The following is a 20,197-nucleotide window of genomic DNA, read 5'->3' as shown; positions in this document are numbered from 1 at the left end:
GAGATGTGGAAGTGCTTTGTGGGCTTGCCTTTCCTCCATAATTAGCAGCAGGTTACATTGCTTCTGCTTGATAAGCCAATAGTTATTAGAATGATGCTAAATTTGCCCTTGTACCAAATGACCCAAAGGAGAAAAGCTGTCTGTTTGATTACAATAATAATAGCTTTTAACAATTGTATTTCTTAGCTAGATGTTAATTGATCCACTTACAACCTTCTGCAAAAAGAGTTTGTGAGTGTTATACAAGACTGGAGAGAACTGCAGGCAAAAATTAGAAGACAGCTGGTGAATTAAGGGTTATGAACCGCCAAGTTCTATTGAAGGAAAACTACATTTCCAAGAAGGTTGTAAGCAGTGCTAAGCATTAAAAAAAATTCTGTCGGGTTTATCTGGGGATGGAGGTGTGAGCCATCCCTTTATTACAGTTACTTGTTTGTTCTCTTGCTCTCCTTGGGGCTGAAGAGTGGAAAGGTGTCCATGATCATGAAATCAATAATTAGAAACTTTAAGGAAAAAAGGTTCTGTGTCTAATAATCTCCCAAGAAAAACAAATTACTGATGTGCTGAAATTTGGCCACTGAGATATCCTCAACCTTGTGTTAGATGATAAATAGCATTTTAAATAGGCAAGTATTTGCAATTTCCCTTAAGCAGAGCAGCATTTTAGCCTAAGATCCTCAAGTTTCTGATCCTTTCCTTCTCCTACAACCTTTCTACCTTATTTAATTGAAACCAATTTTGATCTGTCCCACTCCAAGTACCAGAAAACTCAATCCCCATGAGTTGGTGGTCTGTCTGTCTGTCAGGATACCCATTTAGCTATGGACAGACAGCTGGCTGGCTAACACACTCTTCCAGGAGTGAAAAGCAGCTTCTTTATGGACCTGGCTGATCAGACTCAAGTATATTTCCCAGAGACTTCCTTAGCCATAAGTATTACCACGAAAAAGAATTACAGGGGAATTTAATAAAAAAAATTCATTACATGTCTGTAATTCTGAGTGGTATCTTCCACAGCTGTTGCAATGCTAGCACAAGAATTTACATGGACAGGGAGTATTATTCACCTGTTTATCACATGGGGATGCTTAAGTCTCCATGGGTAATATCTTCTGGGTACTTTCTGAAGTAAACCCCTGAACTTTAGAAAATTGAATTAGATGTCTCTTACAGCACATCTGGTGCTTTACGCACAAGATACAGTGCCATTGAAATAACATAGTTCAGAAAGTTTACCATCCCTGCTGTGCTAACTTTAGACTTTACAACGGCTGTTTCTGAGCCTCCTTTTCCTCGTGCTGTGTCCCTGCCCATAGCAGGCAGGTTGGATCCCTGAGGTCCCTTCCATTCCAGGCCATTCTGTGAGTCTCTGAGTCCATGTTAGATCAGGCTCCCAGCTTAATAACAATGGATTAATAACAATGCATGTTTTAAAACAGTCTCTGGTTAGTAGAGGATGGCAGCATTTTTCCATGTACAGGTCTAAACTGTCTCAGTCAGCACTGAGTCCCCAGGGAAGGCAAAAGCAGGGCTAAGCAGAGGAGCTGCAGCAGAGCAGGGAAAGGGATGCTCCCACTTCAGAGCAGGCTCTGCTGCGGTGATTTCCCCACTGACTGAGTCCCTGGAAGTGGCTGATAACAGCTGTTACAGGAGACACTGAAATTCTGGGTTACATGCTAAAGCTTTATGAATTTAAACCTTTTTGAATTTGATATGATATGACCTGGTGGTGCTCACTGTATCCGGTGTGCTGATGGACTGAAAATCTGGCAGTATTATTCCCCTCAATGAGGTTTGATCAGTGTTTTGATTTCAACTGCCAGGCCAAGGCTCTCCTATGCTCAGTCTGCACAAGAACATGGGACTATGATGGGCATAAAATATCTGCAAATGATATTGTACTAAGAAATGCTGGTCTCATCCTCTGTGTGGTGTGTGTACAGTTATAGACAGTTTCTAGCTATGACCTTACTCTCAGTGTCTCCAGAACAACAACAAAAAAAATGCATGGGCAGATATTGGCTAAAGCATTTGGAAAAGCACTGCCCCTTAGCCATGCTTTTGTAAGCATTGTTTTTTCTAAGGCATTGATCCATAAATTTACTTATTCTGAGAAATGAGACTTTTATTTTGATGGAACACTTGCAGTATAGATCTACTCCACCAGAGCTAATGGTAACATTCTCACTGGCTTCAGTGAATTCAGGATTTAACTGTAAGCTGCATCCTACAGCTCTCATTTGCTGCCTTAAAACTGCAGTTCACCATTTGAGAACAAGGCTAAGGCTCTGAAAGAGTGATGTCTACTGAGAGTAAAAAATAGCTTACAAGGTCTAAACCTCCAGCATCTTGTTTTATACCTAATAGTCCTTTTTTGGCATAGTCAAGAATTATGGTATGCACACATTTAGAGAGTTTAGTATCTTTAATTGGCACTTCTAAAAGTAGTTTTATTTGCAGTCATTTTTTTCAATTTCCTAAAAATATTTTATTCCAGCTATATGGTTCTAATGCGATCTTCATTTCTGTGTTTGCTCTTGCTGCTGACGATGCTCAGTACTAGTATTTGGAGCTGGCAAGTCAGTAAATTCTGTTGTTCTTCACTCCTGTAGCAGCAGTAGCTCACTGCACCTTCTTAAAGACCTGCTTACATGTGACTCCACACACTCTTATTTCCTAGGGAGAGAAAATAATTTGAAACCACAGTTTTTATTTAGGACACAAACATTATAGATTCGTGTGTACGTCCAGCTGAATTTGAATTCATGATTTTCTATTAAGTTAAAACGGGAGGCTTGTACATATTTTAGCCTATTTTTCATCCTAAAAGAAAACATTGGGGTTTGGGTTTGTTTCCTACTAAAAGGTGGAGCAAGGGAAGTTATTTTGGGATCTTGGATTTTAAATGGCCAAATATGTTCCTGGTGCATCATTCTTGATTTGCAGTGAATAATAGACAACTGCTTTAGGCCTTTGGCATGGGCATTCCCTGTTCTGGGTACATAAAGCAGTGGGGATGGATTTGCCTCGCCAGCTCTTAATCGGTGTGGTGACAACTGGCAGCTCAAGCCTGCAAATTCAGAAATCAAGGTCCCTCCAGCAACACAGAGCTCCTGGCTACCAAAGGCAGGTGACTGGACAGATTTGCTCCAGGCCTGTGAACCAGCAGAGCACTGAGGGTTTGCCTGAGCACCCTGGATGTGGAAAGCTGATTCTTTGAGTTCCACTGGAGCTTTGGAACCCCCCTTGCTGATCTCTGCACCTCTGGGAGCTGGGCATGAGTAGGGGCAGAGTTCCCATCCTGGGCTGGGATTTGTGAGGCTGCTGCTGTTTCCTGTTCACCCATCCCCATTCCTGAAACTCCTCAAATTTCACCTGAGAAGTGCACAGAGGTGTGTGCAGGTGGGGCATGTGCCTGTGGCAAGGTTTAGGTGCAAGAAAAAAGAGTGTGGAAGCTCTTAAGGTACATAAAGACAGTGCTCATGCATGACCTAGCAGAAGGGATACACTTCCCAGTTCAAGATGAGATTTTTAATAAAGCTCCCAGAATATTTTGATTAAGCTATGCACAGTTCTTATAGGGGACTTTGATAAAATGACTTTAAAAAAACCTTAAACCAGGCCAATAATCTTAATTGACATATGTTGCTCGACCCCAATAAGAGAAAGTGCTTCATGTTGAGTTGGTGGAACAAGAGACTGATGCAGTGACTTTGGTTAGGACCTGTTCTGTTCACTCCAGAAGAAGAAGTGTGCAATAAGGGCTGAGAGATCTGCTGACAGTGACAAAAACTACAGAGCAGAAGCAATCAATACAATAGAAAAGGGCAATAAAACTCAAAAGGAAATGGGGAATGGTCAAATAAGTCACTAACATAAAATAAAATCTAAAAAAACCTGCAAAGTACAGACCACAGAATGAAATGAAGAAAGTAGGAAGCGATAAACTACTAAAGGATGTGGTCCTACTTTCTGCAGAACTGTGAAAAGAATAAATTTACACTTGGCTCATTGTGTAAAGTTCAATAGGATCATAAAGCTATTGAAGTATAAATTCTTTAAATGTAACTGCTCATTGTATTAAAGCTCTCTCAAAAGGACAGGACCTAGTATTCTTAGCTGGTCAAAAATAATATCCTAAAGGGGATTCTATTGTACTATTAATGGAGAGAGCTGCATTAGCAGGGATTAGAGAAATAAAGAAAACATCTTTTGAAATTAATGAAATAACAGAAGTGAGAAAATTGAAAGATCGAGGAGTGGGCTCTAAAATACTCGGTTACTTTCTTTGCATTAATTAATTTTGTACTGACTTCTGCATACATGGGAGACAGATTGTGGTAAATTTTCCAAGTGCCAATGAGTGAATGCATGAACTTGCAGGTATGATCCAGAATTCCTCCCAGCCTTCTGAAAAGGAACATCAGAGCAATCAGGTTACTCTGGGCTACCTAAACTGGCTCTAGACACAAGTATTTGAGCAACAGAATCAGAAGTTCTGACTTCTAAAATCAACCTGCTGACAAGTCTATAAAGTGGTCTGGGCATGGAGGTCCAGGGCCAGGCTGCATGGCTAGAGCAGGAATCAGAATAAGGACAGCAGAAACCAGGGCTGAAGGAATTGGTGCTGGGGACAGGAGATGGGAAGAGATAATGCCTGGTAGCTAGCAAAGGCCAGAAAGCAGGATGCCAGTCCAGAGAAGTCCAGGAGCAGCAGGTGCCATTGTTTCTGTGCGCAGGGAAGGCACAGAGGTGCAGGACTGAGGGCAGCCAGGTGTGAGCTGAACTTGGGGCCAGGCACTGTGCTGGTAGCTGGACCTGTCTGCCAGCAGAGGAGCTGCAAGGGCTGTGCCTGCTGCCATGGCCCTGCCTGCTGTGCAGCTGGGGAGTGGGAAACACTCACACGTGCTTCTTGGAGGGAATGTGCCTGCACAGGGAATTTGGGCATCTCCTTTTCCTGCTGCCTCCCCTCCTCCAGGTGAGTCCATGGCCTCAGCTATGAAGTCCTCACTTATACAGCAACCTTCTCCCTGCCTGTGCTGCACCAAGGCCAGGTGGGAAGATCTGTCATATCCATTCCTCTCCTCAACTGCATTCTAGAACCACCAATACTTCCCCAAAATTATGTTTAGTAATAAGGTGCTTGGGGTAATTCTGCAAGGATTTGATAACTCTGCTACTGATTTGAACATTTAGATGATATCCATTTAGACTGCTGAATGCTAACAGCACTGCACAGTGAGCAGAAATGGAGGTTGGAATTTATTATCCCAGCAGGAGCACTGCCTTTTACCCACACTGATGAGAGAGCGAGGACGCTATAAAGAGTTATAGAACAAAAGAACAGGCATCTTCTTTCAGGTCCTGTTAATTTAGAAAGATAAAAATGATCTGAAAAAAAATCATCAATTTCAAAAGCTTAATTGCTGATTTAGTTCTCTAGGCTATAATGTAGTGTGACCTACAATTATTTTAAAAGAACAATTTTGTAATTTTCCCTTATTTTTAGGTGCTCAATTTCACAGCTCCCATACTGAGCATTTTGCAGACTGTGAGGGACATTGTGATAAACATCTTCCTCGTGTGAACATTTCAGTCTGGTTGAGTCTGGACAGGCACTGAGCATAGAAATAGCATTCAAAATGGTCAGGCTTTGAATGAGACATAAAAACATAATGGGTCCAAATGAAATTGTTGCTTTAGAAACAAGTCAAATGCTGCACCAATACCCAATTATGTCAAAGTAAGTCAAAATGACATAGCACCTTCCCTGCTGTGTTATAGCTAACCATTTGAATGGAGGGGCATTCAAAACCTCTTACATGATCTTACCAAGTGCATTTCATCTCCTTCAATCCACTGGGTCCAGCCACGGCCTTCCTTCTCTCCATTCTGTACACAAAGCAGCTTATCTCCATCCCAAGACACAGTAGTCTAACAAAACAGACATGTGTGGTATTACTGTAATATTCTCTGATATTATGATTAGTTTCTGTGAAGCAAAACTTATCTCTAATGATGAGTGTGTCTCATAAAAAGTATGATTGGATAGTGTTGTACCACTTAGGATAATTACCAAAGAAATGAGCTTGAACAGAAAGTTGCTGCTCAAATGCCTGCCAAAAAAACTGGAGGCATGAGATAAAGCAAGAAAAAATACCATCAAAACCATTGTGTAAGAACACATTCCTCTCTCCCTGCTGAAAAATGCAGCAGCAGAAGTGCCCTTCAGCCTAACACTGTATTTGCAAAAGCAGCTGAAAACTTAAGATCCAGTTTGGTTATTTCCACCCTAAGAATGATTCCCCAGCTGCTCTACCTGAGAACAATTCCCATTTCCTGTGGATGAACAAAGCTTTTGAATACTGAGCTGGCTTTTCTTCATGTCTCAATCTGCCTTCCTTCACCCAGCAGAGTGGTTTGGAACGTCACAAAGTTGGTGGCTTTGGCAGCATCCCGCTTCTTGCAACTGAGGCTGGGCAACTTCGCGAGCCAGGACTGGCAGAGTAAGTCAAGAGTCAGGTGCAGTAATGAATCCTGCTGCTGTCCTGAGGAGTTCAGGAAAGCCTGATTCATAAAACTCCCTCACTATATAACAGTGCATCCTGCAGCCTGTTCCTCTGGTCAGCATGTACAGACAATTTGCCTTTCCCATCTCCCTAAGACAAAGAGAAGCAGTGCTCTGTAACACACTTAAAGAGGGAAGAGTGGTGACAGTTTCTGCTCCATGAGGATAGTTTAACGTTAATATTAGCACATGGCCTGTGAATCAGCTTGTTTGAAGGCACTGTGAGGACTAAATACGGAATTGCTGTCTACCTTGTAAAAGTCTTCAGCCACTGCTTGCATGAGCAGTCAGATATGGTGAGATGAAGAATTCTGATCTGTCATTAAAGGACAATTCCTGCATCCATCTCGTGTAGTTCCTAAGAGAAGAAATCAGCCTACATTCTTCCTTCTGGTAATTAAACCCAGTTCAACACTGAAAACCTATCCAGTCCTATTTATTTAATCTGTGTATGTCACAAACAATTAATTCTTAAATGATAACCATGGCAGACACTATCTTTGAATGAGTACAGGCAGCAGCTTCCTCCCATGGGAAGCTTTAGACTAAACCAGCATGGAAAATGAATCACTCCAGAGTGCCAGGATAGATAATCATGGGCAAGGCAATGGGATTGATCCCATCAGTCTGTCTGCACCACATGGGGGCTCTGAGAAACAAACTCACGTGTCCTTGCTAAAAATCTCTCTAATTTAGAAAAAGCATTCACAAATTCTTCTGTTCTCTTTTGTAAAGTGATATATTTAAACCAAGTAGTAGATAACATTTTATGAAACCATATCCTTCTAATGCAAAAAATGCTAATGCAGGAAGGAACAACACATTTGGGTAAAACTGCAGTTAATGTCGTCACCATAACCTAAATCCTCTCTCATATCTCAATCTGTACACATCCACTGAAAAGACAGAAGATAACAAATAATAGGAGTCAAAGTGAATAACGTGTAATTTATAAGTTAACATATCTATAAACTTCTGATTCTAAAAAATGAATGCATGAGACAATGAACGATGAGTTGAGGGATACTGTGAAATGAAGCATTTTTATATGGAACTTTGCATAGGAACTCCACATATTTATATCCCTTGAGTATTAGCTCAGCATAGTTTAATCTTTAGTCTAGCTTAATAGTTAAAGTTGCTGGGTTTAGATGTGAATTCAGAGGCAAAACACCATGATAAAATAGGATCCAACTTCATTGGTCCCACTAATGTTCAAATCAGTTGTGTTACCCTGACTTAGTACACTTGGGGGCCGTAGAGAAATATTTGTAGCAGCACAAGAAAATGTTAACTTTTTAGCCTCCAAGGGTGTTTGAAATTGATTCATCTCAGAAAACAACACTTTTTTTCCTCAGGATTTTTTTTTTTTTCTTTTCCAGTCAAGATTAGAAATTGCTTTTTGCAATTTGGTGATAACCACAGAGTCTAAACCCACAGACATTAACCAAGCTGTCTTATCAGACAATGTTCTCAGGTATCCTCAGCCTTCCCTTTGGGAAATATATAATACTGAAGGGATATGAGCAAACCACACAATTCCTGATTTCTGTATGTAGCTCTGAAGGTTATAAAGGGCAGAATACATTGCAAGAGAACATAATGTCAATTCCTTTGTTAGCAGGAACAACTACTTTATGACAGTAAAATTAATCAGTGGCATCTGTATCCTGTCTTTAGGTCAAACTGTAATGCCTCAATGTCTCTTTTATTAAACTAATACACAAAAGACAAAATTCTCTTTTAACTCAGATTAAAACATGTCCTTCCATCTCAAATATCTCTACTGAGACACAGAGAGAGTGTTAGCTGAGGTTGAAGTTGCTCCAGCTGTTAATGTGCACTGGCTGCTGCCAACATTCCACCCTCTACAACACCTAAACCAGAGCAACACTTGCATTACAACATTCCCAAATATTTGAATCAGAACATAAAAACAATATTCCAGAAATACTGTAGGGCAAACATTGTATATATAATCCCTCTTGCTGTATCAATGAGCAAGGATTTATTTTTGAGGACTGGATCAGGATATTGCCATGGTATAATCAGGAGCTTGCAGTTTGCTAGGGTAGCTCTGTGTGACCCTTTGGCTCTTTCTGGCACACACTCCCAAGATAAACAAACACTTTACCTTTTATGTAAAGCTACTTTTCTTAGCAAAGGATGCCTTTGTGAAGAGCCTTGTTTGCCCCCATTTTGGTAATAGCATTACCCAAGGGCTGCCTGATTCCAGAGCTGCTGCCAGCTGCCCAGAGGGACTGAAAATCCTCCCGGGCTGGGGGACACAGCCCAGGCTGCTCACACAGCTCCTGTCCTTACCCTCCTCCCCAGCACGGGACAGCCAGGCAAACTCGGGCCACACTGCAGAGCTGCAGTTCCCAGTAACAGAACTAACAAGCTGGAAATGGAGCATTTCTCTAAAACTGAGCTCTGCCTTTTGAGCACCTTGTACTACTTGATAATAAATGGAAGCCGTTGTTTATTCCTTTCTGTAATACATGATCTAGTTCACCATAAGCAAGCTTGAATCTTGCTTACTTACCATCTGCTCATACTTAAACCTAAGATGAACACTTCCTAGGTCATGTGCATGGAATTCTGTAGGAAACTTCAACAGAAAATGGTGATGGGTGCAATTAGTCAACAGTTCTATCAATAATACTAAAGGAATGCCAGAAAAGGGGAAAGACCAGGGAGTCTTGCCTCAATTTAACTCTTCCCAAAAAAATCCAACCACCAATACTGCACATTTTTCAGATGATGTACACTTTGTTCTTGAGGTATAATACTAGAGAATAGAGCTCGTCTGGGAAGTGAAAAAGCCTTTGAAGCCTGAGTACATTAAAAAATGTTCAAATTTTATTTATTTTTACGATATGGTTTCTGTAGTGTTTCACTTTTTGTGTACTTTGATATTCTCCTTTTATTACTTGGACATCCACATACTTTTGTTAGTGATTTAATCTCTTTGTGTTATCAAGTTTTAAATTCATATGCATAGCACTGCCTCAATCTTCCTGAATATTAAAGTTGGAGGAAAACATAATTAAAATATTCTCATTACTGTTTCCAGTTATGAGACAAGGTAGATTTAGTAAATGAAATATTTAGTAACCCCGAAACAAATTCTTGACTACATATCTGCTTTTTCTTTAGTAGCAGCAACTGTAGTGAAATGTTGCACAATTTCAGGTTTGAGTGGCAAATTATCCTGATACACAGGCAGAGACAGTGACTTTTGTAATTTACTGAAATAGTCATCAAACATGTTATCAGAGTACTTTGCATTTCCCAGTGAGGTCTAAGTGCAAAGACATTTGGTGCTAGCTCTGCACAATATTTCTCATTTTCCTGCTGGCAGTTCCTGTGTGCCTGCTTGGGTCAGAGGCTCAGCAGCTGAGAGCACAGAATGGATTTTACAGATGAATGGGGAAAAAAACCACCAAACTTCTACCCAAGTAGTTAATGAATATTTTTTGTTAATGCTTACATAGATTTTTGACACACCAACTTTACAGGTATGAATTGCAGCTCCCACCTTTCATCAAAAATATGTTATTGATTTCCTATCTGTAGCACAAACACAGCAGCATCAGTTCTGTTTTAATCCTGCTTTCCTCAGTGTTGTCTCTATATATGGAACACCAAATGACTGCAAAGCTAGGCATGCACCACACTCCATGCTCCATCTTCAGCCAGTAAGCCTCTGCTTGGGAGAATGACAGCCCATTTTACAACTGTAATTATTATCTAAGAAGGATTAAAAAATGGAAAGTAAATTTTTTTAGGTCAGATGAAACAGAAAAATCCAATTTGAGCTGTGTCTTGTAAATAACACCAAAGAAAATATCCTAGAACTTTTGGTCAAACACAGCAATATCTCTAGCAAGATAAACCATTTCATCTGTACTAAGCATCAAAGTGATAAAAAAACCTCTTGTAAGCAGCTTTTTTGAGGAAAAAATGAAATGTTGATAGAATAAACTCATGCTGATGCCCCAGACAAAGTCCAGTGTAGCTGTGAGAGGGAATTCTGCCAGGTGGTCACTCCCTATGGCCTCTGTGCAGGAGGCTGCTCCAGGGGCTACAGTCATGGGCAGCTTTGTCACCTCCCTCTGAAACCCCTTTTGTCTCATCACATCTGCATCTGGAAGTTCAGCAGCAGGAACTACTGAGAAAAAACCAAGAAACCCAACAGAACAATTCCTGGCCTTGATCTCCAGACCCTGGTGCTGGCCAAAGGCTGAACCTATTTAGCCACGCTGTAGCCCAGTCATGGCAAAGTCTTCTTTGTTTCTGTCATTGTCAGTTCTCCAGGGGTAGCACTGCTAGAAAAGGGGCTTAGGATTGGACTGAAAAAATTTAGATGAAAAGTAAGCTGTAGTCAGATCCTAAATGTTCCAATGCCTTGTTTTGAATCCTTGCTCATAAGATAAGCAAAGCAAAGACAAGATATGTTCCAGAGAGTAGGAAAGTGAAGGTGCAAAGCTCTGAGCTATGCAGCTGACAATATGTGGGGAGAGGAGGAGAATCAATATTTTAGACAGTACATACTGTCTTATTTCTTAGGAATGGTGGCTTTTTTTCTTACTTAATAAAATTGTATACAAGTAATACAAAACCAGGATAACTTGTGTATATCCCATGCCAGAGAAAAGAGTAAAATCCTTCACATCCAATTCACTCTGTGCAAAGATCAGAATCGATTCCAAGACACTTACTGTTTAACTTAATGGCTATAACATTTATTCACCTGTGTCATTTTGGCAAGATACAATTGTACATAACACTAATGGTTTGTCATTCAAAATTGGATTTGTTAAGTCTGGTTCTCAGTTTTTCAGCAGATTCTGATTGCTCTTTCTGCATTCACAACTCTCAGAGCTTTTTAGAGGTCACAAAAAGCCGAATGCTTTTTTTCAGCACAAAATTAGCTGAAATGCTAAACTTATCCAAACCACTTTCCCTGTAGAGCTTGCTTATGCTAGAAGCAGTTCTGTGAATAACTAGCTCCAAAGCTAATCAGCCTCGTGGTTTAGACAGGAATCCAACCCTGCATAATGTGAAGTTTATGACATTTATATGGCCAAAGATTCTGATCATCTCATTTGCTATCACCATGCAAATGTGCTGAGCACATCCATTGCAGGAAGGGACTAATGCCCAAGGAGCAAGCAGGGTGGGACAAGGCAGGCAAAAGGAAACTGCTCCTCCTCACTGAGGCACAGACAGAAGGGACCAGAGTCCATCCTGACAGAGCCTGAGACGAGCCCAGGATGGACTTCTGCTCTCTGGGTCCTCAGAGGATTGACTGGAGGACTTTTCTCCACCTTTTTTTGAGAGCAGTTTGTAAAGGGCCAGAAATACCAACAGAAAACTATCTTCAAGTCCACCTCTTTGAAATTACACCTCCCTCCCGCAAAAATAAAAAAATCAGGGATTATGCCAGTGAGGAACTGAGGCAATTACAGTACTGCAAAGAGACAGGAGGCACTAAATCTGGGAGAAGACCAGCCCCAGCAACAGTGATTCTAGAATAATGCTTGTTCCACCAAACTATATGAGAAAATACTTACAAGCCCAATAGGGCAGCACTGGAAGGGTAAAGAAGAAAACAGCTAAATCAGAGGGATTGAGTAAAGACATATTGCTGATCTTGCATCTCACTAGACAGGCACAATTTATTTTGAATCTTGTCACACTGTGGGAGATCCCTCCTGTAATTCCAGGTGCTGGAATGTTGTTTGTTGGTTGTTGTTTTTCTGGCAGCAAAGTCTTAATTCCCAGACCAGCTCAGGACTAGATTAACAGCTGTGAATTCCATTTGTGTAACAGAGGAACCTGCCTACATAGTTAAATAAGCTTCATGAACCATGTGATTTTGTAATAGGGCTTTATTCTGACCTTGCAGTGGTATAAATCAAATTATGGCCAGAACAACTACCTCCACTGCAGTTCTACTGAGTACAAAGCTGAGAGGATCAGTGTCACATTAGGCACGTTTGTTAATTAAAACAGAGCCATGATCAGTTTTGAACAACTTCCCTCCCTTCAGCACGACATGGCACAGTCAGGTGTCTGTGAACAGTCCTTGTGTGGCTGTTTCAAACACTGACATTTCACATGGCAAGGAATATTCTAGATTTGATGAGGGGGAATTCCACAACTCCCAAATCCTCTTCACCCTACCCCACCCCAGCAAGTCTTACCTAAGACTGTAAGTTCTGATAGTCCCAATAACAGAAACCTAAACACCCACTTGATAACTTATTCATGGTTATATCCCACTTATTAAGATGTATTATTTCCCACATTCAGTTTAAAATTCTTGCAGTTTTCTCTGCTTCCCAGTTCCCTGCCTTTGTAATTTAATTTCCTGCTTCAATGGAAGAAGAAATTTACTGTATCAGAAAGCACAAGGTTCTGAGTTACCAAAGCACCTCTCATATGCTTGGACAAATTCTCAGTTATAACACAACTGTTCTCAGTTATCCAAGAAATTTTGCTCTTCTATATTTAGAATATAAAATCTTTCTTGATTTTTTTAACACATCACTTGCCATTAGCCTCTGTCAAAAGTGATTAATTCTGCATAGCATAAGATAAAGCCATTCAGTCTTTCAAATGCCTGAACAGCAGAGAATAATATAATGGAAAAGTCTTCTCGGACTTTAGCAGCAGAATCATTAGAAAGCTAAAAATTTTAGGAAAGAAATTTTTGCATCTGAGCTATCCAATTTTCAAAGTGCTTTGATTCATTGGATGAAAAGACTTGCAATTTGAAATTTCAGCCTTTGTTTCAGCATTTTAAGGTTTTTCAGTTAACTTTTTCATAATTTCTTTACTAAACACTATGTAAATTACACTGTGAAGGTACAGAAGGCTTATGTGCCTTGTTCCTATGTGCTGTTACATATTTCACACTGTAGGTGTTTCACTGGTTATCACTGACAGTGAAAAAGGGAAGCAAAACTGTCTACTGATAAATGAGAGATACTTTCAGAGATAGTTTTGGATTAATTGTTTCAATAGGGTCTTCCTCTTGCATGCAGAGTAAATGATTTTCACAGTAATTTTTATATACATGAAACAAAGTTTCATACTTAGAGCAACACCTGAGATGCTAAATTAATCACAACTTGAGATTGTAGAAATTCCCTTTAAAATTGAGATTTCATGATGAGACTGCAGCTTCACTGAGAAGATAGCAGGATCAAAGACTCAGAGTGAGAAATACCAAACCAAGAGCTCTCCATTTATCTTTAAATTTCTGTCTTGGTACATTCTCCATCTGCTAATATGTTGCCAATTAAAATTATGCACAAACCCTCCAAAGCAGTAGGAACTTGACTACATGCTATTCACGTGAGAAAAAAAATGTAACACAAATTAATATTCTAAACTTCCTCCTACACCATCTAACGTACACCTTGGAACATTTGCAAGGAATTAAAGATGCCCCTGAACTTTCATTTTACGTCTGTACTTGAAACTGCCAAGTTTTTAATAACTCTGCATAGTTAAGTATGAACTGAAGTTGCAGAAAGATCTCCTTCACAAAATTTCCAAGGGAATAGATTTAATTTTTATCTAGGAGATCCAATCCTGGGTGGAAAGCCTGAGAAGCATTGATATCAAGTGCCATTTGTGATCTCTCCTGTGCTCAACTATCCCCATCTTTGGTTCTGCAGAACACAGAGAGTCCATCTTTAACTAAACTGCAGGGCTTTAGAGTTTCCAAAGTTGCAAATTTTCACTTCCCAACAGAAACGGCATCCTAAAGGACCTGATGTCACCAGCTGATGTTCCCTCTATCCTGCCAGTGAAAGTCACCCAAAAACATGTGCATGCAAGAAAGCCAGGCTGAGGGTCAGAAGGACAAACTGAAATTGTTAAGGTTTACCCTTCTCAATGAACTCCCTGATCCAGAAAGTTCAGACAGGCTCCCAGGAGTGACCAACTATGAAAATTTAAAAAACCCTAACTGCAAAGGAGGACAGTGCTTGTACTATCACAAAACTATCAAGTTCCTAATGTCAAAACTCCAACAGCAAAAATAACTATCAGCAAAACTTTTTAGCATTTCCTCCTCATGGTCAGAACTGATTTGGAATTACTGTAGTTACACTCTACCCTGACTGGCACAAGGATAGGTTTTACAACTGAAAGGTGAACACAATTTCAGTGAATTACACCCCGGATCTAACCTGTCCACTGTGCTGATATTATTTTTACAGATATGTTAACTCTAACTAGATGATATATTCTTCATTAAAAGAAAAAAATAATCTATATGTCTAGGAAGGATTAATTCTAAGGTTATTTTTGTTAGTCTCCTGATGATTGCTCTGCTGTATAAATTAATGTTTAATGTGTAATTTGTCTTATCCATGTTACTTTGTACTGCTCATGTATTGAGCTCTTTGGATAAAACTTGCCCAATGGTCTGCTCAGTCCACAATATAAATAACAATAATTGATTCACAACCTCTCCCATTATACAGGCTGACTATTAATGATTAAGCCTTTTATGGCATGCAGTTCCACAGGCTCCACGTGTGCAAATGGAACACCAAGAATGATATTTAACATTGGCTTTTATGGTGGTTTTCTTTCTAACACCACACAGGGAGTGGTCCAGTATCTCTTATAAATGACTCTTCTCTCACAAGACTCGTTCTGCACTGTTGGAGTCGTTTTGCTGCTTAACAAATGCAAATTTTGCCTGACATTATGGTGATCAGATTTGGACAGAAGCCCCTTCAGCAAGACAGTTTCTTGTACTGTTTTGCCATTGACAAAACACAGGTCTCATGTAGAAAAGAAATCTTTAATAAGAAAATTGGACTATAAAGCATGATGTGCTGCTACAAAGCAAATGGAGCACCAGTGGTCAGTGACCTGGACTGTCTAGCTACAGCTGGAGAGCACAGAGAGACACAGAGATCGCTGGGGGAGTTTTTGTGGAATTACATCCCTAAGTCCTTCTTAAAAAACCCCAATCAGAGACAGAGACTAGCCCTGGTTGTTTGGGGGTTTTGTTTGTTTGTTTGCAACAGGCAGGAAGCTGCTGATACCTTCTGCTTCCAAGGCTGAATAAGCATTTCACACTAAACTGTAAACAAAGAAATGTTTGAGTAACCTTTGAAAGTAGGCTGAACTAGCTTCTATGCCAAATCAATCAGCTGCTGTAGTGACTGAAATTCTCTCTCTCTAGTTTCTTTCTGGTTTAACATTTTGAATCCTCCCCTTATCCCTCAATTTAGCAAAATAAGATAATTTTGCTTTGTTAAAAATAATAAAATATTACTTCTTTCCATCATGCAGAGGATGGTTTAGTTCTCCTTCAGATGGGAATTAATGGTATTCAAATACAGATAATGCTTACATATGGACAGTTCCATGCACACACAAACCTTTGGAGCAGATGTTTTGAACATTGCTATCTTGGATGGTAATTTAATTACCTCAGTCTTAAATCTTTCCTTAGGATCATAAGTGTTCAGTGAATCTGGACCTCAGTATCCTAACTAAAAGCATTCCAGTAGCCAAAATCACAAGATGCCATTGGGGCACTTTCCTAAACACAAATGCACCTGCTCCTCCCTTCTGTGAATGTTGGATTCTGCACTCTTATCAAACTTATACCCTCTGAAACAAGGACTACAGAGGGATTTGCTGAGGCACTCAATAGCCAACCATTCTTTTTTTGTGGTTTTCTAATTTTTCCCTTTCCTACTATGATCAGAGCAAAAGCAAATTTGCAAATCTTAGTGTGAGAGAAAAGTATTGGTTTTAAATAGCACTATCTTTCTCAGAATGAAATCTCTTTTATGAGATTTTTCCTCTAGAGTCCCTCCTGAGATAATTTTATTTGTCAGCTTCCTAACTATAGAATATCGCCAGTGTCATGCTGCCAAACTAATAGGTGAGAACTTGCTATTCTCAAGTTTTTCCTCTGTAAATTGATATTTGTCATTCCTAAATTAAAAAGCAAAAAAGACCTCATAAAACAGAGCTATTGTAAAACAAAGTCCTCAGTGTTTGCTTATTCATTTCAGTAAGATTTGTTCCAGTGGGCTAATTAAGTGTGTACTCTAATAAGAACACCCAGGCGATCTTTAAGCACTTGGCCATTCTCACACAGGAGCAATGCCTGACCTTGCAATCAGTGGATTCCTCTACTGTAAAACCTTACTCATTAAAGAGGTTCTGGAAGTGACCCTAGATGCCATTTTGACTAGCAAACATCCCAGTATAAATGAGCAGAGCTTCACTGAGGTTATTATTCACTGATTGATAAAATTGCTTTGTGCTCCTGATTAAAATTATCATTCCTCTAATCTAAAGGCATGCTCAAAACTATAGGTATCTCTTGGAAAACTGAGAAGTACAGAAATAATTTCAAAAATGGTCACCAGGATGGTTAAAATATGTGTTCTGTGAAAGGTCTCAGGTTATCAATATTCATTTTGTCCATTGTTGAAGTTCTACTTCTTACCATGCACTTGCGGTCATCCACCCCAGATAAATCCTCCTCAAACTCCTTCCCTACATCAAATTCCATGATGTAGTTTCTAAAAGTGCTTAGTGTTTTAATGATCATATGATCCCCGTTTTGAAGGATTTCCTTGTCAGGCTTTAGTAAGTTTGCTATTTTTCTTACAGCAACATTTACATCTGAAAAAGAAAAAGAGTTATTTTTATCCAGGAAAGTCTTCCACAAGAAGAAGGTTGTCACTTCTAGGGAGAACTGAAATGAACAAAGATAAATAGATATTGAAATCTTTCAAACCAGCCTTCTGATCCAGAAAAAGTATGTAACCTAATTCTTAAAACTTAAATAACTTAATGTTTCAATTTTCCAGTTATGTGAAAGCTATAGAAAATACCATTTGTATCTGACAGTTAATAAGGCCTCCAATATTTCTATAGAGATACTAACACAGCATCAAATATAAACACATGAAATTGCATTAAATACTACATAGAACCTTTATTAAATATAAAAATTTTACTGCTTTTCAAATTATAGATTTTTTTAATGTTTCGAATCCACCACATACCTCTTCAAGTTATGTAGTTTAATGTCTGTTAATGTATGCTTCAAGATGGTAAGAAGTAGAGTCTGCTTAAGGCAAAACAATTTTGCTTAAGGCAATCCTTAAAGTGCATTTCTGAAAAAAAATACTTCTCACAAAAATGACTTATGACTGTACAAGAAAAAATAGATTCACATAAAGAATGATACAGGTGGCATTGATTATTCATTCAAGAAGTTTGAAGGGAACCTTACCCAGTGCTTTCAGATACTCCTCAAAATTGTCATTGCTGACCATTTTCCAGTACCCATTGAAATCTGCAGGCATCCCTGCTTCAGGTTGCCAAAATCACTGGCTCAGGACCGTGGGTTGATTCTGCACCACACAACTCACTGCCTTGCTTTGTGGCAAGTTTGAACTCTGGTTTCTTTTATCTTGTTTTTAGACCATGGAGCTATGCAAGTCCTTCTAATCCGATTATTGTTGAAGTGCTGCCTTTAAATCCTTCTACAAGGCTGAACCTCTGAGATTTCTAATGACAGCAGGATGACTTGATTTAAAACAAATGAAATATTCACCTTTCATATCACTTGTATAAGGGAAATCTGTTTTAACCATATTACTCTTCATTCTTCACACCACTCAGAAGAAAACCCCTTTCAAATAGGTTTAGTCTAGGGTAGTAGCCAAAGTTATACAAGAGCTTATCTTGTGTGGTTTTTGAGCGAAATTCTTCTTTCTTGAATAGGTTTCAGCTACTTTATGCTCTATTTCAAGAAAACAATCATACAGACCTTCTCAGTCAAAGCCATTTGTGTCTGCTATTCCTTTAACTTGCTCCACAAGCTCCTGAATCCTAAAAAGCCACCATGTCGGAACTCATCCCTATACAGGCCACTAATTGTTGGCGTTGGCGCTTGGCACCAGCCGAGGGCGGGTGGGAACTGTCACTGTTAGGTTGTTATCTTACTGCAAGACTTTCAGACCACCTCTCTGTGAGTGCTCACAGGCAGCTTCTCACAACCCTCACCCTTTTCTCTTTTTTCTGCTCAGCTGGCTGACTTCCTGTCCCCAGCACAACTGCCTGACCCCATCTGTCCCAGCAGCACATACTGACCCTTACTGTTCCTAACATGAACACCTGACCCCTTCTGTCCCTAGCACACCTGCCTAACCCTTGCTCCTCACAGCAGCTGACTCCCAACTCTCTCTTGACCAGCCTAAGCCACTCTTTTATAACATCCATCCTTACTGGACCATCCTTATTGGACACAGCTGTGCTGTATTAAGGGCAGGTCTGTTCCTACTCTTTAGTAATTAGTCCAGCTGCAACTCCTCAGGGGCGAGATTGACTTCAGCACTGTCTCTCTTCTCCTACAATCCATCCTCCCACACCAGCAGTGGAAGCTGCTTGGCCAGCTGGGGGCTCAGAAAGACCAGTTAGATGGAAACTTGGATTAGAAAGCAGTGGTTACTCTGTGCAGTTATAAATGCTACATCACTGCTGCATGAATGCTTTCAGTCGAGGAGCTCTGAAACACAGAGGAAGCAGTTTATAGAGTTCCATATTCTCTGAAAGTGACTCCTGTCAGAAATGAGAGACACTCAATCAGCACTAACAGGCAACCAGCACAGAGGAGCACGGATTTTCCCCACTAACATCAGAGCTCAAGTACTGAGCCTCTCAGATGTTTGCACGTGGTACAACTGAAGCCCCTGCAGGATATTTGATCTCCTCTGGGGTTTTGGCAATTGCTTGCTCTTGAGAAGACTGGATCAGAGAAGAAAAGAAACCCACTTGTCTTAGGTTGCAATGTAAGATGTAACCAGAAATGTGTATTTTATCACCATTTGTTAAAACCAGCTGGGGCAGTTTTTTTTATCTCTTCCACAACCAGTCCTCCCTCTGGGAAATATCTTCTGTTAGTGGGCCATTGATTGTCACTGTAGTGTCACTTTCAGACAAAAGGTCTGATAAAGTTCCATCATTGCACTGGGAGATGCTCCATCCAGGGGGAGGATCCAAGCATTCCTACCTGGATACAGTCTGATTTTTGGAACAGCACAGCAGCCTTTGCCCCACTGCATTCCTAGAGGAGCAGCTTCCTTCCCCACAGCATTCCCAGAGAAGCATCTTTCTTCCCCCCGCATTCCCAGAGGAGCAGCTTCCTTCCCCCTGCATTCCCAGAGGAGCAGCTTTCTTCCCACTGCATTCCCAGAGGAGCAGCTTTCTTCCCCCTGCATTCCCAGAGGAGCCCAGGCCCATCTCCCCCAGCCCTGGAGCTCCAGAGGAAAACTCCCCCCTTGTTCAGGATCCTGCTCCAGCAGAAGCACAGCTGGCACTGCAGGAGGGCTGAGCCACCCTGGGATGGGGCTGAGCCACCTCCCTGACACACAGGGGCCAGGGCCTGCTCTGACTCTGGCAGGGTTTTCGTACTACTACATTTTATTTTCATTTCCCTATTAAGTTGTCATTTTTAATTTTTAAATAAAAATTATTATTTATGCATACTAGTAAAGAACTGTTATTCCTAACCTCATATCTTTGTATGAAAGCCCCTTAATTTCACATTTATAATAATTC

General features: G+C 40.2%; 1 protein-coding gene across 1 annotated transcript; it reads right to left on the bottom strand.

Annotated features, from left to right (window-relative positions):
* Nucleotides 1-2,406: 2,406 nt before the first annotated feature.
* RBP1 (retinol binding protein 1) lies at nucleotides 2,407-19,044 on the bottom strand. Its single transcript, XM_021555744.3, has 4 exons — nucleotides 17,868-19,044; nucleotides 17,073-17,251; nucleotides 5,833-5,934; nucleotides 2,407-2,676 (listed from the first exon to the last, which is right to left on the bottom strand). Exons 1-4 carry the CDS (start codon nucleotides 17,938-17,940, stop codon nucleotides 2,623-2,625), a joined length of 408 nt encoding a protein of 135 aa, XP_021411419.1. The 5' UTR covers nucleotides 17,941-19,044; the 3' UTR covers nucleotides 2,407-2,622.
* Nucleotides 19,045-20,197: the final 1,153 nt, after the last annotated feature.

The sequence above is a fragment of the Lonchura striata genome, chromosome 10 (assembly GCF_046129695.1).
Source record: "Lonchura striata isolate bLonStr1 chromosome 10, bLonStr1.mat, whole genome shotgun sequence".
Taxonomy (NCBI): domain Eukaryota; kingdom Metazoa; phylum Chordata; class Aves; order Passeriformes; family Estrildidae; genus Lonchura; species Lonchura striata.
This window is presented reverse-complemented; position numbering and strand designations above follow the sequence as displayed.